The sequence below is a fragment of the Wyeomyia smithii genome, chromosome 2, assembly GCF_029784165.1.
Source record: "Wyeomyia smithii strain HCP4-BCI-WySm-NY-G18 chromosome 2, ASM2978416v1, whole genome shotgun sequence".
Lineage (NCBI taxonomy): Eukaryota > Metazoa > Arthropoda > Insecta > Diptera > Culicidae > Wyeomyia > Wyeomyia smithii.
In genome coordinates this window covers 240,149,289-240,169,205 of record NC_073695.1, presented here as the reverse complement: position 1 = coordinate 240,169,205, position 19,917 = coordinate 240,149,289, and the positions used below count along the sequence as shown (strand labels likewise).

The window sequence follows — 19,917 nt, the reverse complement described above, 5'->3', positions numbered from 1 at the left end:
ACAGCTTGAAGTCTCGTATATCTGTTGCTTGTGCATCTCTCCTGGATGGTTTTAGTGAGCAGGGCTTCGTGCAGATCAATCATGTTACAAACAGAAATTCTCGCCTACTTGACTTAGTTTTGGTCAATGAATGTACGTTCCCGGTTTGCTGCGTTCGGGAAGCTGCTGAGCCATTGACTTCACTTGACGCTGACCACCCCGCAATCTAAATTACTGTTCAGCCCTCCGCACCCATTGAATTCGTTGAAACTCTGGACGAAAATAACCTGAATTTTGGTAGAGCTGATTTCGCGTCCCTCAGTGCGGCACTTATGCGTGTCGATTGGCGTCGCTTAGAGTTGTTCGAAAATGTTGACGATGCGGTCAATCACTTCACACATATTTTGAAACAACTGATATCAGACTCGGTACCTGTCCGCCAACCTCCTCGAAAGCCACCTTGGGGCAATGCACATTTGCGACGTTTGAAACGTCTGTGATCTTCTGCTTTACGTGCTTACAGTAGACTACGCTGCCCACTCTCTAAACAGCAGTTCAGCTTGGCTAGTAATAATTACCGCTCCTACAATCGTTTCTTGTACCGACGATATACCTTGCACAAGCAAGCAAGCCTTCGTAAAAACCCGAAACTGTTCTGGTCATTTCTGACTTCTAAGAAAAAAGAGGAAGGTTTACCAGTATGCATGTCCTTAAAAGACGAAGAGGCCAGCACATCGCGCGAAAAATGCGAACTTTTTGCTGCGCATTTCAAGGATACGTTTAATTCGGTCATTGCTTCAGACGCACAGATAAACGCTGCTATCGAAAACACTCCACGTGATCTCCTTCAGTTGAATATCTTCCACGTGACCGATCATCTAGTTGAAAAAGCTATAAAAAAACTAAAATATTCGTGTTCTGCTGGACCTGACGGGATTCCCTCTTGCGTTCTCAAAAAATGCATGGCAGCGCATATTTGACCTCTAGTTATTATACTGAATCTTTCCCTTCAGCAGAAAACATTTCCAACGATGTGGAAGAAATCGATAATGTTTCCAGTACACAAAAAAGGAGACAAACGAAATATCGAAAACTATCGCGGAATCACGTCACTTTGTGCTTGTTCGAAGGTGTTTGAAATCATCGTCCATGAAGCGTTGTTTGTTTGTAGCTCTCAATACATTTCCGTGGATCAGCACGGCTTCTTTCCCAAAAGATCTGTAGCAACGAATTTGACTCAATTTGTCTCTTTTTGTTTGAGCCGTCTGGGTGACGGGGAACAAGTAGACGCTGTTTACACAGACCTGAAAGCTGCTTTCGATCGAGTCGACCACGGAATTCTACTGAGTAGGATAGAGAAACTTGGGGTTTCTGGTGATCTCGTAAAATGGATTGAATCATACCTGACGGACCGAGATCTCTGCGTGAAAATTGGTTCGGAAGTGTCAGAATATTTCACGAATCTTTCTGGCGTCCCACCAGGAAGCAATTTAGGTCCCCTGCATTTCACTCTGTTCATTAACGAAGTTTCCTCTTTACTGCCACCTGGGTGTCGCCTATTTTACGCAGATGATGTAAAATATTCGCGGTAATCAAAGCCTTATCCGAGTGTCTGGAACTACAACGTTTGATCAATGAATTTGAGGCATGGTGCACGAAGAATCTGTTGACACTAAGTGTTCAGAAGTGCAACGTAATAACATTTCACCGCAAGCTGAATCCAGTCTTATTCGATTACACCATACTTAATCATACATTGCAACGGGTAGCTCACATTCGTGATCTAGGTGTAAAACTTGATTGTGCGCTAACATTTCGTCCACACTTTGATGAAATGATCTCAAAGGCTAATCGTCAGCTGGGATTTATTTTCAAGATAGCTAATGAGTTTCTGGATCCTTACTGCCTTCGATCGCTCTACTGTTCGCTAGTGCGCTCTATCCTCGAGTCTTGCTCGGTAGTCTGGTGCCCATCACAAGCAAACTGGATCGCTAAAATCGAGTCTGTCCAGAAAAAATTTCTACGATGCGCACTTCGCATGCTACCCTGGAACAACCCGTTAGACTTACCCTCGTATGACGCTCGATGTAAGCTACTAGGACTTGAAACACTCGAGCAGCGACGAACTACTGCTCAAGCCGTTTTTGTTGCTAAAATCCTTTCCGGACAAATTAGACTGCCCTGCAATACTACAACAGATGAACCTTTACGCACCCGAGAGACCACTCCGCACAAGAGACTTCCTGTACCTCGAGCCAAGCAGAGTGAACTATGGGCTGTTTAATCCAATTCGATTTATGGCCGCACAATTAAATGCTGTCTACGAACTTTTCGACTTTGGGATTTCGATTGATGCCTTTAAACGACGACTCTCTTGTAGACGACAACTATTTTAAGATGTTTAGTGTAATTATGTTTGTAACTTAGATTTATTTTATCATTAAGACCATACATGTGTCAGATGACTTTACAAATAAATAATAATAATAATAATAACCCAATCAGGGTCGTAAATCTTAACTCACATAAGAGTTCGGTTAAAAAGTCTCTGAACCTTCTAAGATATGGCACCATCAGAATGTTTTTCCACATCCTTCGAACAATACGTTCGAAAAGGACAATTTAGTGGGTTACCACTACTACCGTATAAACTGTAATAAAAGGATTTTTTTATTGACATATTTGTAACAGCAGATGAAGGATGGAGTCGAAATCCCTACGAATGCACTCTGATTTCGGTTGGATAAGTTATGGCATCTATATTCTCGGATGTGCACGGAATCATCTACATCGACTAGATCGTTAAATAAAAACAATCAATGGTAGCAACTAAGCAATATGGAAGTCCTTGTGGATTCTAACAGTTATCTAAAGTTTACGCTTTGATATTCTTTGTTATAGTCGGAACTACATTGCACTGTTAGTTCATAGCTTTAAAATTTTCATTCAAATAAAAAACGGTCAACGGCTTTGGGATGAACTGGCTCTAAAACAAACATAAGTGCAAATTCATATTTTTCAATTCAATCGCTTCAACTATCAATAAAAATAGAAACGTTCAAGTCCCTTCGGAGTTGCACCCTTCGACAGTGAACGATTTGAACTGCAAACACATTAAAGTTTTTGCTCTCCATATTTGAACTACGATTGTGAATTGCGAATGGTTCAAGCCCTTTGAAACACCCAATCAGTGAACGCACACACACATTCATCCTGCCCGAATTGACCCACACTCGGTCAAATAAATTAGATGATGTTACGGTTAATTGCATGTTAATTTGAATCACCAAGTAATTGACGTTTGCTGAGTTTTTATGCCGCTGTTGTAACTGGCCGTGCTATTTTTTTGCATGTGTGCACTATATCATATAGAAACCATTCCGGTGCGTGTGTGTGTAGATGTGGGTGGGTGCGTATGGAAACGGACTCGGAAAAGCACTCAATTTGTTTGCCACAAGTGTTGGTCGTCGCTATCAGCAAGAATGACGACTTTTTATTCAACGTTTAATGAGTGTTTATATAATGACCGGCGTCCACACGGACAATCGTCAGCGTAAAACCCAGCGATGCTGACCGGCTGTGAGGCGTGAAATCGAAAGGGAGGCAAGCTCCAAGCTGATGAGTTGCTTAATAAGGGGAACGGGATAGTTGTATCAATGTCGGAAACGAGTTAATTTAGATAATTAGTAATGAAGGTATGAATGCGTTGCATTTCATGGCAACTCGAAGTGAAAAAAATTATTCAATTCAATTTAGACCTGGTCTTTGTCTATTTAAGCAACGATTATTTAAATTAATAAAAAATGTCTGAACAATACATTTCTTGATACTCATGTAGAACAATTTACCAATGCCAACGTAACTAGTATAATTTCCTGAATTTTTAACTAGGATCATAGATTTAGAGACTGTTCCATTCCTCTATCAACAGAATTGCATCTTAAAGCATCGTCTCAAAGACTGCTACTGCCGAAATTTACGAGATAACTTTAGTAAGAGTGCTCCCACTCAATTGGTCAGCGCTTCAATTTAATAAAGTGTCCTCATTGTATGTATATCAACTATTCTTTCTGGTCATTACCGGTAACAAAGGGTCATAAGACCGAGGAAGAAAATAACAACATCTTCTCAGCCGGCTTTGCGAATGCACTCAACTTAACTGCTTAACTGCAACGCCTCGGCTCTGAACGGGAGGGGAAACAACCCTCAAAACACCTAACAAGCACATATTTCTGATCCAATCCCGTTCACATTTACATAATGATGTCCGATCCCAAGCTCTTCGAGGCCAAATAAAGTGCTCCCATGCACACAGAGGCCAACGATTACCATCGCCATAAAGGAGATTCCCAATCCAGTTAGTGGTCCATTACCGGTCGTCACGAGAAACGATCTCTGTCTGCTCTGCTTGCCTCGGCTAGATGCTGGCAGAGGAGCGACAGTAAGAAAGAGAGAGAAAAAACTCTATTGTCCCACCGGGTTTCCTTGCGCTTCCCTGTGTTGACCCACGAACTGTCGAGCCGTTGTTACCCCATTTCTTTAAACGTCAATCTAGTCCGGAGATTTTCCGGCTAATCCTCTGGAACATTAAATTTAAACAACCATATATACAGAAAGAGAGCAGAAATTGAATAGCAGAAAAATCTATTGTACAACTTAATCTGCAACACAGGCAACGGAGAACTGCCACACCGCAACCAACCGGAGCTCTGTGGCATTATTGAAGTTTTGCCTTCTGCAGTCGTTTTTGCGCTCTGCTGCTGTCGCTCCCGCACAGTGGGGAAAAGCGGTGGCCAAGCTAGTTATAGTTTTCTTACAATTAAAATTGGAAACTATTGTAGCCGCGATAGTGTTTATTTGCCTTTTTTTTGAGTTATCATCCCACGACTCAAACGTCACAAGAAACTGAAAAGAAAACACAGCTACACAAAAATTTTATTTTATAGTTTATTTCTAATTTTCTCGAGTTTATTCCTTTATTAACTCTTGTGGCTTGTACGATAACCCGAATGTAAGGGAAGGAATTCCAGTGCTGACTGGAACGGAGTTTAAATTTACGTTCTTAAAAACACTTTCACAGTCAACCATGTTCGTAGTTTGAAACAATTTATGTAGTTAATCTACAATTTACTAGCCAGTAACAAAATCGCAGACCCGCTAACTGAAAATAAGCGTAAATAATTAGTTACCGGAATGATTTTAGTGGAATTCTAAACAGTTCTCGACTGGATTCTTTAGTAATAAAAAAATTCCCTTTTGTAACAAGTTTGCTACTAACAAAACAAATAACATTCATCTTTAGTCAAGTAACAACACGTAATGTCGTAAATAATTTTATATTTTGCATCCGGTGTACGTGAATAAATTTGTTCATCGTACGCAGACGGTATAGAACAAAAAATGTAACAAGACCTATTAGGCACATGTTTTTTCTCCATTATACAATTTGCACATGATATTTATTCCAAAGCTTCCATATGCTTTTGGAAATCACATCGCGATCTGTAAACTGGGTAAGAGAAAAACACATATTTACTTTCTTGCAAGCAGGGCTGGAATTCACCTCAGAGCAGAAAGAACCACACCAATTTGTGCACAACACATTTACCATCAAACCGTATGTGCCACTCCCGATATTTCGTTTGTGTTCTCCTCTTCCCATTCGCTCTTTTGTATTTCTTTCGCACCGAAAAAATGCAACTGAGTACACTTTGTTCATTTGCCAAAATGTGCGACACCACACATTGTGTCTTACTTTGTGTGTTGCTTGGGGCAATAATTATCGGATTTGACAACCGAACGATTATAGTATAGTATAGATTATAAATTTGACTCCAATACTGAAATAATTTAGGAGCTAATTTTCAGTGCTGCTCAATGGGTTTTGTTTCAAAACTAAAAATGGTTTCTTCCCGAAGATAGCCGCAATATGTCTCGTACACGAACAGTAGGGTGGCAATAGAAATCGACTTTTCGAATTTAGTTTAGAAGTGGGGCTCAATAGTTTCGTTTTCGAAAATAAGTTCCCATACTAAACTTCAGCTTAATCTGACTTCGGGAACACGAAAGCAATATTTTGTGACCAATAAAAAAATGCACAGGTAGTTCATAAATTTCTGAGTATCAATAAATTCTGATGCCAAATGTCTTAAAAATGCATAAAACATCGAGATCTGGTGTTATCCAAAATTAAAAAATTGAAAAAATCGATCGGTTAAAGTTTCACTTTTCGACTGAACGAACTTCTAAATGCGACAAGGGACAATTTTTTCCTATGCAAGTCATTAAGGCGTCATTCATAAATTATGTAAGGACTTTTTTTGAAATTTTCGACTCCTCCTTCCCCCATAATAATGCTTAGTAAGATTTTGCATTACTACCCTCCCCCCATGAATCTTACGTAAGATTTATTCTTCAAGGAAAAAAATATTTGTTTCACAGCGTATTTGTAGAGGATCAAAACAAAACAATTTAATTCGGTTAATATTATGTCAAAGTAAGAATAATTCAAAATCAAGTAGAAATGAAGTAAAGTACAAAATTATTTAGCAACGGTGGATTCACTGCTTTGTCAAGGTTCAGCTGTTAGAATCACAGCGAAAAATAATTTACCTAATATTATTTCTTTTTAGTTTTATTAATTTTTTTTATTTTTTTTTTATTTTCAATCTTACGTAAGATTCTCTCTTCCCCCTCTCCCCCTTCGTAAGCATTCGTAAGAATTTTGGATACCCCCCCTAAATGAATGTGAATGATCCCTAACACCATAATGAATGGTATCAGTAGTGAATGCTTGTGGCGATTTTATATGAATACCGGAACAGAAACATGTCTGGACGTGCATAATATGTCCTAAGAAACACGTCCACGCCATTGAGAATCATGTTTAAATGAATTCTAAAAAATGTATAGGGTCCTTTCTTGGTTCCTTTTCTCTGCTATTTTTTCTACCCGCAACGCAACGCAAACTGCTCAAACTGAAGCTCTTTGTACTCACGCAATGTGTCACAAAAAGCAGCACAAAGTGTTATTCCGTTCTCCTCTCTTGAAATATTTCTCACTTGGTGCTATCTTTCATAGTCATCTAGTTTTCGCTCTTTCTCTTTGTACCTGTTGGTTGTCAAAATGTGTAGGTACCGTTCTCGTTGTGCCTTGACGTAAAATTAACACACTGAGCGCAACGAGTGTGCGAATGACAGCCCTGCTTGCAAGCGAATGCAAGCCGTGTTGAAAACACACACTCATCGCATTACGAAAAATAAACCACACAAGGAGCTCCGCAAATACTTTTTTCTTTTCCTAAATTTGTTTCTTCCTAAAATTCATTATGTTAATCATCTTATTTACAATCATCTCCGGTAACTCCGGTCACAGTGGATTATCTTTTCAATTTATAATCTATAATAAGTGATGTGAGCTAGCGGACAAAGACTCTGGCGTTTCCAATCAGATATTTGAGGCCGGGACGCTACAGCAGAGATTCTGCATTAGCTGGTAGAGTAGAGAGGACTTAAATGAATCTGAGCGTTGCACCAATACAAATGCAGCGTGAGTAGTTTGACTAACATTGCGGCTCTTGGTTGTTGTTTTTATTTTCTTACGTTGAGCTTGCTACTCGTTTAAGGAACGGTCTTTGAACACGAAAAATAGAAAAGCTGCTCAGAAACAAAGTCTTCTTCATTTGTTGCCATTTTCAACCTCTCCAGCGCTTGGATCCGACTTCCAGTCGTATTGGATACTATTTGACCTTGTTTTCAACGCTGATTCATCTAAATTTGTTCAACAAGGCTCGATATTTTTTAACAATGTAAGTATTCTAAAATTGATGCGTAGCTAATTTAACCAACGATTGCTGCATAAACGAAGGAAACCCGTTGATAACCAACCGAGTTATAGGCATTCGCTATCGAATAAATCGATGTTAGATACTTATTTTTACGTCCTTGAGTACTACGCCCCTGCACAAATCACTTATGGCCGTAGTTCTACGTCAAGAAAATAAACTATTTTGACGTGGGTCTATGTCTTTGTTTTCTCTGCTGGGAAACTGGCATATGTTCCGTCAAACTTTAAACGATGATAACAGAATAACCACACTATGGATAACAATAACTAGTAGGCTGTTGGATAGTACAATTGTTGAACAATTTTGTAATACACTTGTTATCATTATTATTTCTTTGCTTAACGGTAAAAATTTATAAAAAGTTCCAAGGACGAATTTATAAATTCACGCACATACAACAGATCAAGGAATATTTGGTTTATATGATCATCAACTAATTTGATGTCTCGAAGGTAAAAGTTTTTCGAAAAGTTTGAAACAGCTTAAAAAAGTTTGAAAGCTGCTTAAACAATTTGTTAATTTGCTGTTTGAACCTAATCAGAACTGATGTCTTGAAAAACCAAAAAAACATGCTGGTAAAGCGTACAGTACCGTCCAGTACAGGTAGAGCAGAGTGCCGCTGGTCCATGATTGCAGCGTTACACGATTTCTATTTGAGTATAATCACTGAAAGATTGCAATCCTGTTGCTGATGTTGATTATCAGTTCATCTCTTATTTATATGGTTACTATAAAAACCATAAATTATTCAACAAGAATTGAACATGTTTGCAACAAATTGAAATTATAAGTTATTTTTATTTCATTTTATCTTCGATGTGCGCTAAATAATCGTGACTAGTTTAATATCGAAAGAGTGAATTCCTTGAAATACAAATTATTAGAAAGGTAAGAGCCGGCGAATGCTCGTAATGACAATGATAAACGACATTCCCAGCAAGTCGATTTTATCTGATTTTTTTTTGAGATCATTTTAAATAGTTTTATGCATCTGGGCTGATTAACAAATGCCATGAGACAAGTTGAAAGGACTCAGTTGCCCGTAGATACATACGACTGTATAAATTATAGAGGCATCTCATTGCTAAACTTTGCGTACAAAGTGCTCTCCCATATACTGTCCTTGAGATTGAGACCGTTGGCGGAACCTTTTGTCGGTGAATACAAAGCAGATTTTCGAGAGGGACGCTACATGATGGATCAAATATTTACCTTGTGACTGTGACGGATGCTAGATATGTTCCGGGAAAACAACCTGCAGACTCACCATCTGTTTGTTGATTTTGTGGCGGCGTACGATTTAGTCAAGTGAAATGAGCTTTGGCAGTTAAAGCTTGAAAATGTTTTTCCGGTGAAACTTATAAAAAAAAAACTCATTCGAATGGCGTTGGAGGAATCAACATCTTGAGTACGATTAGCGGACTTTCTACATTCAATAGACGCAAGGGGACACACTTTCAAACTTTCAGTTCAACATTGCCACCATATATCGAACGCTCACATGCATCTTAGAATTACGGATGATATCTATATAATCGGGATAAGCCGCATGGCTGTGGATGAAGCCTTCAGGCGAGGTTGGAACTTGATGAGGGAGTGAAGCGGTGAGATTGGGGCTTGCCGCCAACTCTGCCAAAACATCGTTCAATATTTGGCTGCAAGTTAGAAGATGGATTGTGGCGCAGACGCGTGAGTTACGAACTGTGCTAAGTGAACAAATATGCTGACATAGTAAAGGTGATGAAACGCGGCAGGTTGCAGTGGGTTGGGCATGTATCCAGAATGCCTGACATGAGAGCCACCAAAGCAATACTCAGCGAGAAACCAAGAAAGAGTCGAGGCAGACGGCTGCTCAAGACAGACAAACCTGGCCCTGCATTGGACCACTAGAAGGACTGTTGTCATAAAAGTAGAGTCAAGCAAGCAATTTACAGGGTGGTAACATAGAAATGATGGGGACCGGACACGAAGCATATGGACGCTAGGCATATGGATGCTATGTATGCTAGGCATACAGACGCGAGGCACAATGGATACGAAGCATACTGCCACAAGGCATACCGGACGCGAGGCCGAATAGACGCAAAGCCGAATGGACGAGTGGCCGAATGGACGCGAGGCTGAAAACGATGTTGTATGATCGCATGAGGTCCAATTATCGTGGCTATGTGTCCAAGATTTGCAACATTCATTTCGCATCAAAATGTCTATTGAAAAATATGTTGCACGTTTTATGATTGACAAATATATAATAACTCGAATATTTTTTATTCTACCTATGTAGTTTAAGTGTAAATCCTTGAGAGTTCAGGTTGGGCATATTTTTTTTTAAATCATGCGGCGAAGACACATGATCGAGAGCAAGAAACTGATGCGGCACTGAACCACCGTGGTTTCCGCTGTCCAAGCCGGTCGCCTGTTCGGCAAGAGCCACACCTCCACAAAAATTGTAAGCAAAATTTTCCTTCTTTCATCAGTTCATCTGAATGGCCTACATCGTCATCGGATTTGAGCCCGCTAGACTTCAGTATTTGGGGATACATGCTAGGAAAGTTGGACGACGTTAGGCATTTGAGTTTTGACACATTTAAAAAACGTTTGGTGAAAATTTGCCGAACGAATTTGTGCATGCGGCTTACAATAACTTCGAAAAGCGTCTACGAACCGTTTTAAATAAAAGGTGAAAAGATTTGAACTCAACTAAGTACATCGTAATTTTACTGCTTATAGATGTTATTAAAATCGATTCGGAAGAGAAATAAAAATTAGTTTGAGTTTTATGACAAAAACAAAGTGTATTACTTTCACGTTGCGACCCGTACATTTTGAAGTAGAATACTTCTCTCAGGAAGTTCGGCTACATAGGGATGTGAAATGAAAATCTAAAACCGAAAAAAGTGAAAAATATGTCCAATTTCAAATGCTAATAAATCGGTTAGTATTCGACGGATTACCTTTGTTCTTGCAGCAATAGATTGGAAAATCTTTTAAGATTCTCCCCAAATGAAGATAATTGTAATTTTATTTTTCAAACTATTGTACTACTGAAAATAGTCAAGAAAAATTCGACCTCTGATTGGTCGTTATATGATTGCTTCCCAAGCTCAGTCGACAGAATCATATACTTTGCAATTTAAAATATGCTATTCGGCCTATATAAGAGCCTGTTTCAGCCGAAGCCGCTCATAATAGTTCTAGACAGCGACAACAGCAGTCCTCCAGCGATAGCGGATAGCGGCCACAGCTGTGGCATAGCAATGGATAGCGCACAAGTTGCAGCGGAGCTCAGCATCGTTAGCAGCTGAGCCAGCTGATGCAGGGACAGCGGATACCAATGGCAGCGTATAGTGGCCACAACTGTGGCATGGCTACGGATAGCGTAGCAGTTGCAGCGGGTATCAGCATCGATAGCAGCTGATGCAGTGAGGCACTTTAGTGAAATGCAGTCTCTGTGCGCTAACGGGCAATGGAAAGTTGACTCATTTGGACAACACATGAGCCGTCTAGTTTTGAGTGTTAAATCAGCTTCCCACTGTTTATTTTATCACAAGAAATTCTTTATTCGCACAGTCAATGATAACGCCAAGATGTGATCGGTATCTTATCCAATATTGAATTGAACAACAAATTGTCTTTTTCAGGATGAAATAAAAACCTGATGATTGAAGAGTTAATATTTTCTCTTGAGTTAATTTACATTTTTAAATTTGTAAAAGTTATAAATTTTTCTTCATTTCCGTGTCTCAGAACATACTGAATTATCTTTTCCTTTATTCATGAGCACGACGTCCGAAAAACTTTAATTATATGCATTAAAATTATTTTTTCGAATAACCAAAATTCAAAAATTGTCAAGCCCCAATCATGACAAGCAACTTACTTTATTACTGAAAATGGTCAATCCTTGTTGAAGCGCAAAATTCAATTGATCTGATTAGTCAACGTTTATTTACTAGAAAACATACTAAAAAAAATAGAAAAATTAGTGGTCCCCGTGGCTCTGTGATTAGCGATGTCGGTCGGCTAGCTCTCCCACACGGTTGTGATGTCGGGTTCGATTCCCGATCAGGTCGAGGATCTTTTCGAGCTGGAAATTTTCTCGACTTAGCACTGGGGCACGGTGTATCGTTGTACTTATCCTACACATGCAAAATGTGCCAAAATCAATATCGATAACGAATTCTCTCAACTAATAATCGAGTTGATCGAGACCGCATTAGCCCCACAGGCTAGCGTGCGATATTGTTTTTTTACTAGAAAGAATGACTGACACGCAAGCAACCGGGTTTTCTTTCTTGTAAAAGTGTTCTACTTCAACCATGCGGTCGTGGCTTAGCACACAACCCTCTTGTGATATTTTTTCCTACTTTTCATCTCAATAATCTCAATAAAAAATGGCTCCAACTTCATTTAATCAAAAATATAATCATCTTTTTTTTGTTCTCAACATTTATTTGACACGGCACAATACAAATTATTGTTTCTAGGAGCCAGCTGTAAAAAGTATAATTATCTTGAAAAATATTATTTATTTCTCAATAGTGCGGATGGTGATGACTTCTTTAACAGAAGAACAATATTCAAAAATAAAACTTATATTTGTCGAGTTCAAAGCTTCGAACGTCTACTTTGGGCGTGTGCACCTCACAGTTGCCGAAACGAATTGTGGTTGCTTTTCCGCGAACATCATCACCAGCATGCTGCTGAAAATGAGTAAAAGAAAATTAGCTCGTGATAATTGAAAACTTGCTCAACTATGTTTAACTATTCAACTGCATTTTCTATTTGTAAAAATAGAGTTTCGTGGCACTTGTTTCCTTAAACAGAAGACATTTTTTGGCTTGGCCAACATTCTCTCGGATTCACCCCACTGTGGGAAGGCTTTGGCTTGGCTGTCTGCATACATATATGGTGCGCTTGAGTGAACTGTCCCTGTGTTTAATCTGCTTGGAATGCTCGTTGCATTTCGGATGCACCCGCCACCCGATTAGACCGATTCAAGCAATTTCACCCGTTTGGCGTCTTTCTAGAACCGTTTGAACCATTCTACCACTGCTACTGCTGCTGTTGCTGTTACTGCGTCACTATTTCGAACAGTTTACGATACAGTCGTACGGGTTCTAAACTGGCTGGCTACGGAGTCGTTTAACCGTATCTCGTTTTTACTTTCTGATGGCGAAAGCTTCTGCTGCTGCTGCTGCAACTGGCAGAGAACAGCCGGCGCCGCTGCATTCAAAATAGAAAACATTCTCGGGACGAAAGGACCGGGAACTAAAACCGTGCAGTACAGGATCTGCAGGCGACGGGGAACAATATTTACTTAACACTATGGATTCGAATTGCTCGATCGGTTTCTCGGTTCTTTTTCTCTTCTTCGGTTTGGCTATATGTGGTGGCTGTTATAATTTGAATGGATAAAAGCTTTCTTCCTTTCTAATTTTTATGCGCAGCTTGGCAGCACTGCAATGCAGTGCAGTGCTGGCCAGTTAGACATTCCATCAGCTTATCGCCAACACTATGAATTTATATGCTAACAGTTGACATTCAGAGACACTGTTTTATAGGAACTTGAGTCTAGGTTGTGGGATGATTCCCGAAGTTGGCCAAGGACGGGAGAGCCAATGAACGGACGCATGAATTGCTTGTATGCCATTGTAGGCTGGAGAAGATGCAGTTTTTTTATGTTTGCTGTTCATTCGCAACTGGACAACAGACAAGCACAGAAAGGCGAGTTGCGAGTAAATCTGCCTTGGCTGTAGCAGAACAATGTTATCCGCTTCGGACCGAGTATGAATTATTCATTGTTTAACTCCGGGTTCGGACGCTCTGAAGGGAGAGGAGGAGGTTTGGTGCTACTGTCGTACCCGCAACCAACATCGTAAGTTTAACGCGTAACATATGAAGCTGTCGGGCTCGAGAATGAAAGCGAGGCCAAGTGACCGCACCGACATTGCCGTGATGTCCACTTTATGTGACCGGCACTGGGACCGGCATGTTGTTCCTTTCAACTCAGTTAGTGAAGAGGTCCCCCGGGAAGGGCAGCTAGTTGTCGATGAAGGTACAGTGAACTGGTGGTTTACAGATTGATTCAGTTGCTAGAGATGATGTCACCTGAAGAGGATCGGACGGGAGGGATCGGCATTAGTCGCTATCCCATCTTGATTTTCTAGCAAAATGATGATGAGCGCTTGTATTATTAATGTTGAAAATTGACACCATCCCCGCAACGATCCGAGATACATCAGAGCAAATATCAGCGCAGTTAAAAAGAAAAAAAAAGTTATTACACCAAATTTTTTGTTCTTAAAAACTGTGACTTTTAAATTCTGAATTTCTGCAGTATTAAATTAATTAGTTTCGTTGATCAAGGTTTTGAACTTTGGATACCAGATACCAAAAGGTTATATAAAAATTCCATATTCAAAATCATATATTTGCGTTTCGTATAACAGAAAATTTTTTATATTGAAGAAGCGCTGTTTTTCAAATTCAGAATTTCAAATTCTGGTTTCTAAATCTTGGGTTATGATAAGAGTATTGAAGTATTGAATCCAAAATTCAAGAACTTGAATTACTTTTTAAAATCATCGAGTTGCTTGACTATTTTACAAAAAAAAACATATTAGGGTATCGAACGTCTTCGTCAGTGGTTTTCTTCGGCAGTTTTTCTGCAGCAATCTTATGCAAAAGGGGGCCGAAGCAAACCACTGACGAAGACGTTCGATACCCTATATATTCGAAATTAAGCTCTGTTTTCTGTTCAAATCTCATTTCAAAATATATCGCTCACAAAATAGGACGCGTCTTATGGTATTTACATTTAACTCCACTGGAAGCGCTCAAATCAGCTCAAGTTAGTCAGTTCTGATATAAATTGCCAAAATTTTCCCTAAAACACATCCACACCGAAACAGACGATGTTTCAGACAGGTACCTACATGGGATTCTGTTCGCAATAGCCAACATTTTCAATTGAATTATCTGGAAGTACAGCATCTTTTTGTTCAAGAATAACTGAGAGGATTGCAAAGTAGAATCATGTGTTTGAGCGAACAATGCACTCTAATGAGGGCAATCTTCTCTAACCAAGACGTCGGATTGGAAGCTACGGTGAGAGCATCAAGGTAAATGTTTGAAAACAGTAAAGTTTACCGGTCAAATTGCCTTAAATAGTATGTAAGATGTGAATTGTAATTGAATTCCGGATAAATATTTAAGTTGATGTTCATTTTTTTAAAAAGATTTTCATAGGTCTAGTATCTGTTGTTACTACTTTCCTTTAAATATCGTAGGAGGTTACTGATTAAATCTATCTGATCGATCTGACGAGTTATCTCCGGAATAACCACTCCGGAGCAGTCGATTGAAAATGTTAGAAACGGTTCATTTTAGTGGGTACCCGGGTAGCCTGCCGAGCACTTACGGATGTTAAAACTGCCGAATATATAAGGACATCTTTAGCACTTAAGTGTTTTTGATTTTGGAGTCATGAAATATAAATATACATCATCTTAGTTTCGAGAAACACGCTTTTGAAAATTAGCGTCAAAAATTTCTTTTCCGCTACAGTCATACCTCGACATAAGGCAACTTTGTTGACGTGGGACTACGTCTTTGTTTACTATACTGGGATGCATTCTGCAAAAGTGGAAATGAAACTGGCAAATGTTGCGTCAGATTTCAAACGTTAATAACGGCATAAGGGCATCTTCAGCGGTGGTCTATTTTTGAAACAACTTTATACTAGATTTACACCAGCGAAACCTGAATAAAACCAGCTAATATAGACCATTTTTTCGTTCTCCGCACCGGTGTTGTATATCTTGTTGTTTTGAACCGCTGACATCTGTTACTTGTTATAATAAAAAGCACTTAATATTCAACAAACGGAAATTCGCTAATTTTTTCGCACAATAAACGATTACTTTGGCAAGACACTTTATATCCACAAGACTTAATAGATTTGACGGTTCGACCCGAGCGTCAGTGACATTTCTCAGGATGGATTGGTATGATCGAAAAATTTCTGCTACAAGAGGATAGTGAAAAATATTTCATCGCGTAGATGTTCATCTTCCGTTTTCGTCTCATCAATCCTTCAAAATCTTGCAGTTCTTCAAACTTGGGTTGGGTTTTGAGGATATTGGGTGGCATTGCGCAGCTCGATTCGAACGATTTTCGCTATTTTCGAGTAGGTCACATACTGCCAGATATGCTTCAAGCTTAAAAGGAGCTGTCATTGTCATTTGTCCTGCAGCTCATCTAACCCGCAAAGTCGAAAAAATACATAACGCCCCCCAGCGATCATTTAGTTTTGTTCGAGTTGCTCGAAACGAAATGTGCAATGTCATTCCAGCATTTTGAACGTGAATTGTCATAAAAAATCTTTGTTTTGTTTATTCCCCAACACTAGCAAAACGCTTATATGGAAATTGCTAAAAATGAGGTATTAAATAAAAATACGACATTTTACCCACCTATTGGCAGCGTACAAAGGGTTTTAGAACGATCTCTTTCTTGTTTCAAATAAGTGACAAAAATAGACCAAAACGTATACCAGTTTCAATTATTTTCAATTTAGATCTGGTATAAAACAAAATTCACACCATCGGTGCAGCAGTGAATTTGAGTTTGTTCCAAAAAAAATAGAACAAAACAACGACACAGCTGAAGATGCCCTAACCTTATGATCGATAACAATAACCAATATGTTGTTGGATAGAAAAAATGTGTAACAATTTTGTAATATGATAGTTATCACTCTAATTTCATTGCTAAACGGTAAAATTGATAAAAAGTTTTAATTACAAATTTATGCGAACAATGAACCAATTACAGGCATACCTCGATTATACACACCCTCGATTATACGCACCCTCGATTTTACGTACTTCGATTTTACGTTCAAATTACCTCGATTTTATGCACACTTTTTTCAAACACATTTTTAATTCAAATGTTATTTGTTTGATTTGAGTATATTGCAGGATTATATAAATTAGGTATCGTCCACAAATAAGGGACTGTCCATATATCACGTGGAAACTTAGGGGAGAGGTAGGAAGATGTTCACGGTCCATGTTTCGAGAATTCATATGAAAGTTCATCCACGCAGGTCTGAAATCACCCGAAATATGTCAGTTTTGTTACGCAGGGAATACGTTCCCAATGTGTATGGGACCGCGTAAAAAAGACTAAATTGAGTTGAAAAAATAACTTAGAAAACCGTCCTAAAACGTTTGAACTTTGACTATATATGATAGTGGTCATTCTGAAGGCCGAAATACAATGTTATAAATTTTCAGTATTTACACCAAAAATTGTGAATTTTTAAAAAAACTGATATATGATTACTAGTGCCGTAAAACGAAAAACGTGATTGGAATGAGCTTGATATCTTGTGCTGTCTTTGAGTTATGGAGAAATGCAACCCGCTTAAAAACCTTACTTTCTATGGATAGTCCCTAATGAAAACTTGTTTGATTCGGAGTCGTTCGATAACTAAGAGTATTTCAATGAAAAACGTCCCAATTTTGATACTTTTTCCCTACTGTCATTTTTAATCTGGCTGAAATTTTGGAAAGATGTTCTAATTGGCTGAAGTATCATTTTATGCTACTTGTTTTTTAAATCACTTTAAAAATATTTGTAATCATCGAATAAATTAACGAAAGAAGCCATCAGTTGACAGTTGAGTTGTATCGCTGTGTGGAGTGATCTCACACCTGGCTCGCTGCTGGTGGCTGTTTGGTGCTGCTGTATTGGTGCTGCTGGCTGTAACGGCTGCAACTTCGAACGATCGGACAACCAACCTTTCTGGAAGGGAGAAGTAAAAAGGTACGTGCTCTTGTCGGCGCTAGTGCGCTAGACTTAGCGGGATGGATGTAGATCCCTCGCCTCCCGCGCCACCATCCCCGAACCCCTCTGACCCTGACCCTTCTGTTACCCCCTCCCCTGTTCATTCTTCAGTCCCCCCTCGCCCCAGGCTTTACCCAGACGGAGCCCAGGGCAGCTATACTGTTTATTTTCGGCCAAAGGCAGGACCGAAATCGAAAAAGTTGAACCTCTTGCAGATTTCTAAAGACCTGACGAAGGAGTACAAGGGCGTGACCGAAATTTCCAAGGTCCGGCCTAACAAGCTCCGTGTCGTGGTCGGTAACCTGAAAAAGGCCAACGATATAGCTTGCTCTGAGCTCTTCACACGCGAGTATCGCGTTTACATACCCGCACGAGACGTGGAGATCGACGGTGTCATAACCGATTCGAGTCTGTCCGTCGAGTGTATACTGCAAAGTGCCAAAGGGTGCTTTAAGAACAAAACGTGTCCCGAAGTAAAGGTGCTCGACTGCAAGCAATTGCGGTCAGCATCGATCATCGGTGGCAAAACAGTATACACTCCGTCAGACTCGTTTCGAGTTACGTTCGCCGGGTCTGCACTACCAAGTCACGTCTCGATCCACCGGGTTCGTCTCCCTGTGCGATTATATGTGCCTCGCGTCATAAACTGCCTGAATTGTAAGCAGTTAGGCCACACCGCCGCCTACTGCTGCAATAAGGCACGTTGTGGCACGTGTGGGGAGAGTCATGCGGATGATTCCTGCAGTAAAAATGCTGAAAAATGCATTCACTGTGGGGAGAGTCAGCATGAGCTCTCGACATGTGCGGTGTACATGCAGCGCTGGGATAACTTTGCACTCCCAGTTGATGAAACAAACTCTGGATTAGTGAAATTTCCTGACATTGTGGACTGGATTTTGGAAACTTTCAATGTACCCGATCCAATTAAAATTTTTCTTACAGCATTTCTCCCAACAGTTAAAACGTTTTTGAAGCAGTTGACTGCCCAATGGCCCCTCCTTGCAGCGATTGTATCCTTCGATGCCTAATTCAACTGCGTATATGAAGGATTCTATCTCTGTCTTACAGTGGAATTGTAGAAGTATTTTACCAAAAATTGATTCGTTTAAAGTTTTGATAAATAAAAACAAATGCGATGCATTTTCCCTTTGTGAAACTTGGCTTACTTCAAATATTGATCTCAACTTCCATGATTTTAATATTATTCGCCTTGATCGAGACACCCCATATGGAGGAGTACTTTTAGGGATTAAAAAGTGATATTCTTTCTATCGTATTAACCTCCCCTCGATTCCAGGCATCGAAGTTGTCGCATGTCAAATGACAATACAAGGTAAAGAGCTTTGTATTGCCTCAATATATATTCCTCCCAGAGCACAGGTTGGGCAACGGCTCGCCACGTTTGATTTTGGGAGACTTCAACTCTCATGGTGTGGCTTGGGGTTCTCCTTACAATGATAACCGCTCCTCTTTAATCTATAACCTTTGCGATGACTTCGACATGACTATTTTAAACAACGGCGAAATGACACGTATCCCGAAACCTCCAGCGCGCCCAAGCGCTTTGGATCTATCCTTATGTTCGACGTAGCTACGGTTGGATTGCACATGGAAGGTAATCCTCGATCCTCACGGTAGCGACCATTTGCCTATTCTTATTTCAATTAATAACGGGTCAACTCGCATGCGACCAGTTGACATTCCGTATGACCTCACACGGAATGTCGATTGGAAGTTATACGAGGAAATGATTTCAAAAGCGGTCGATTCGATTCAACATCATCCACCACTTGAAGAATACAACCTCCTCGCGGGCTTGATTCTCGACGCCGCGTTGCAAGCCCAAACGAAGAAATATCCCGGCGTAACGATCAAAGAACGGCCTCCCACTCCGTGGTGGGACCAAGAGTGCTCCGATGTTTACACGCAAAGATCCGACGCGTTTTTGGCCTTCCAGAAGGGAGGTATACCTGGCGACTATTTACGGTATTCGGTGCTTGATGCCAAGCTTAAAAGTTTGGCTAAAGCAAAGAAACGCGGATATTGGCATCGGTTCGTGAACGAGACGTCGAGGGAGACATCGATGAGCACTCTTTGGAACACAGCCCGAAGAATGCGGAATCGCGTAACGGTCGACGAAAGCGAGGAGTCTTCAATTCGGTGGATATTTGATTTTGCCAGGAAAGTATGTCCGGACTCTGTTCCTAAGCAAAACATTGTTCGCGATGCGTCTC

The 19,917-nt window shown here is 40.0% G+C and overlaps 1 protein-coding gene across 1 annotated transcript in view; it reads right to left on the bottom strand.

Annotated features, from left to right (window-relative positions):
* Nucleotides 1-776: 776 nt before the first annotated feature.
* Nucleotides 777-19,917, bottom strand: part of LOC129720495 (uncharacterized) — a 53,787-nt gene continuing 34,646 nt past the window's right edge. Inside the window, exon 4 of the mRNA XM_055671977.1 lies at nt 777-857. Within this exon, the coding sequence (XP_055527952.1) occupies nt 777-857 (81 nt within the window). The remainder of the gene's footprint in view (nt 858-19,917) is intronic.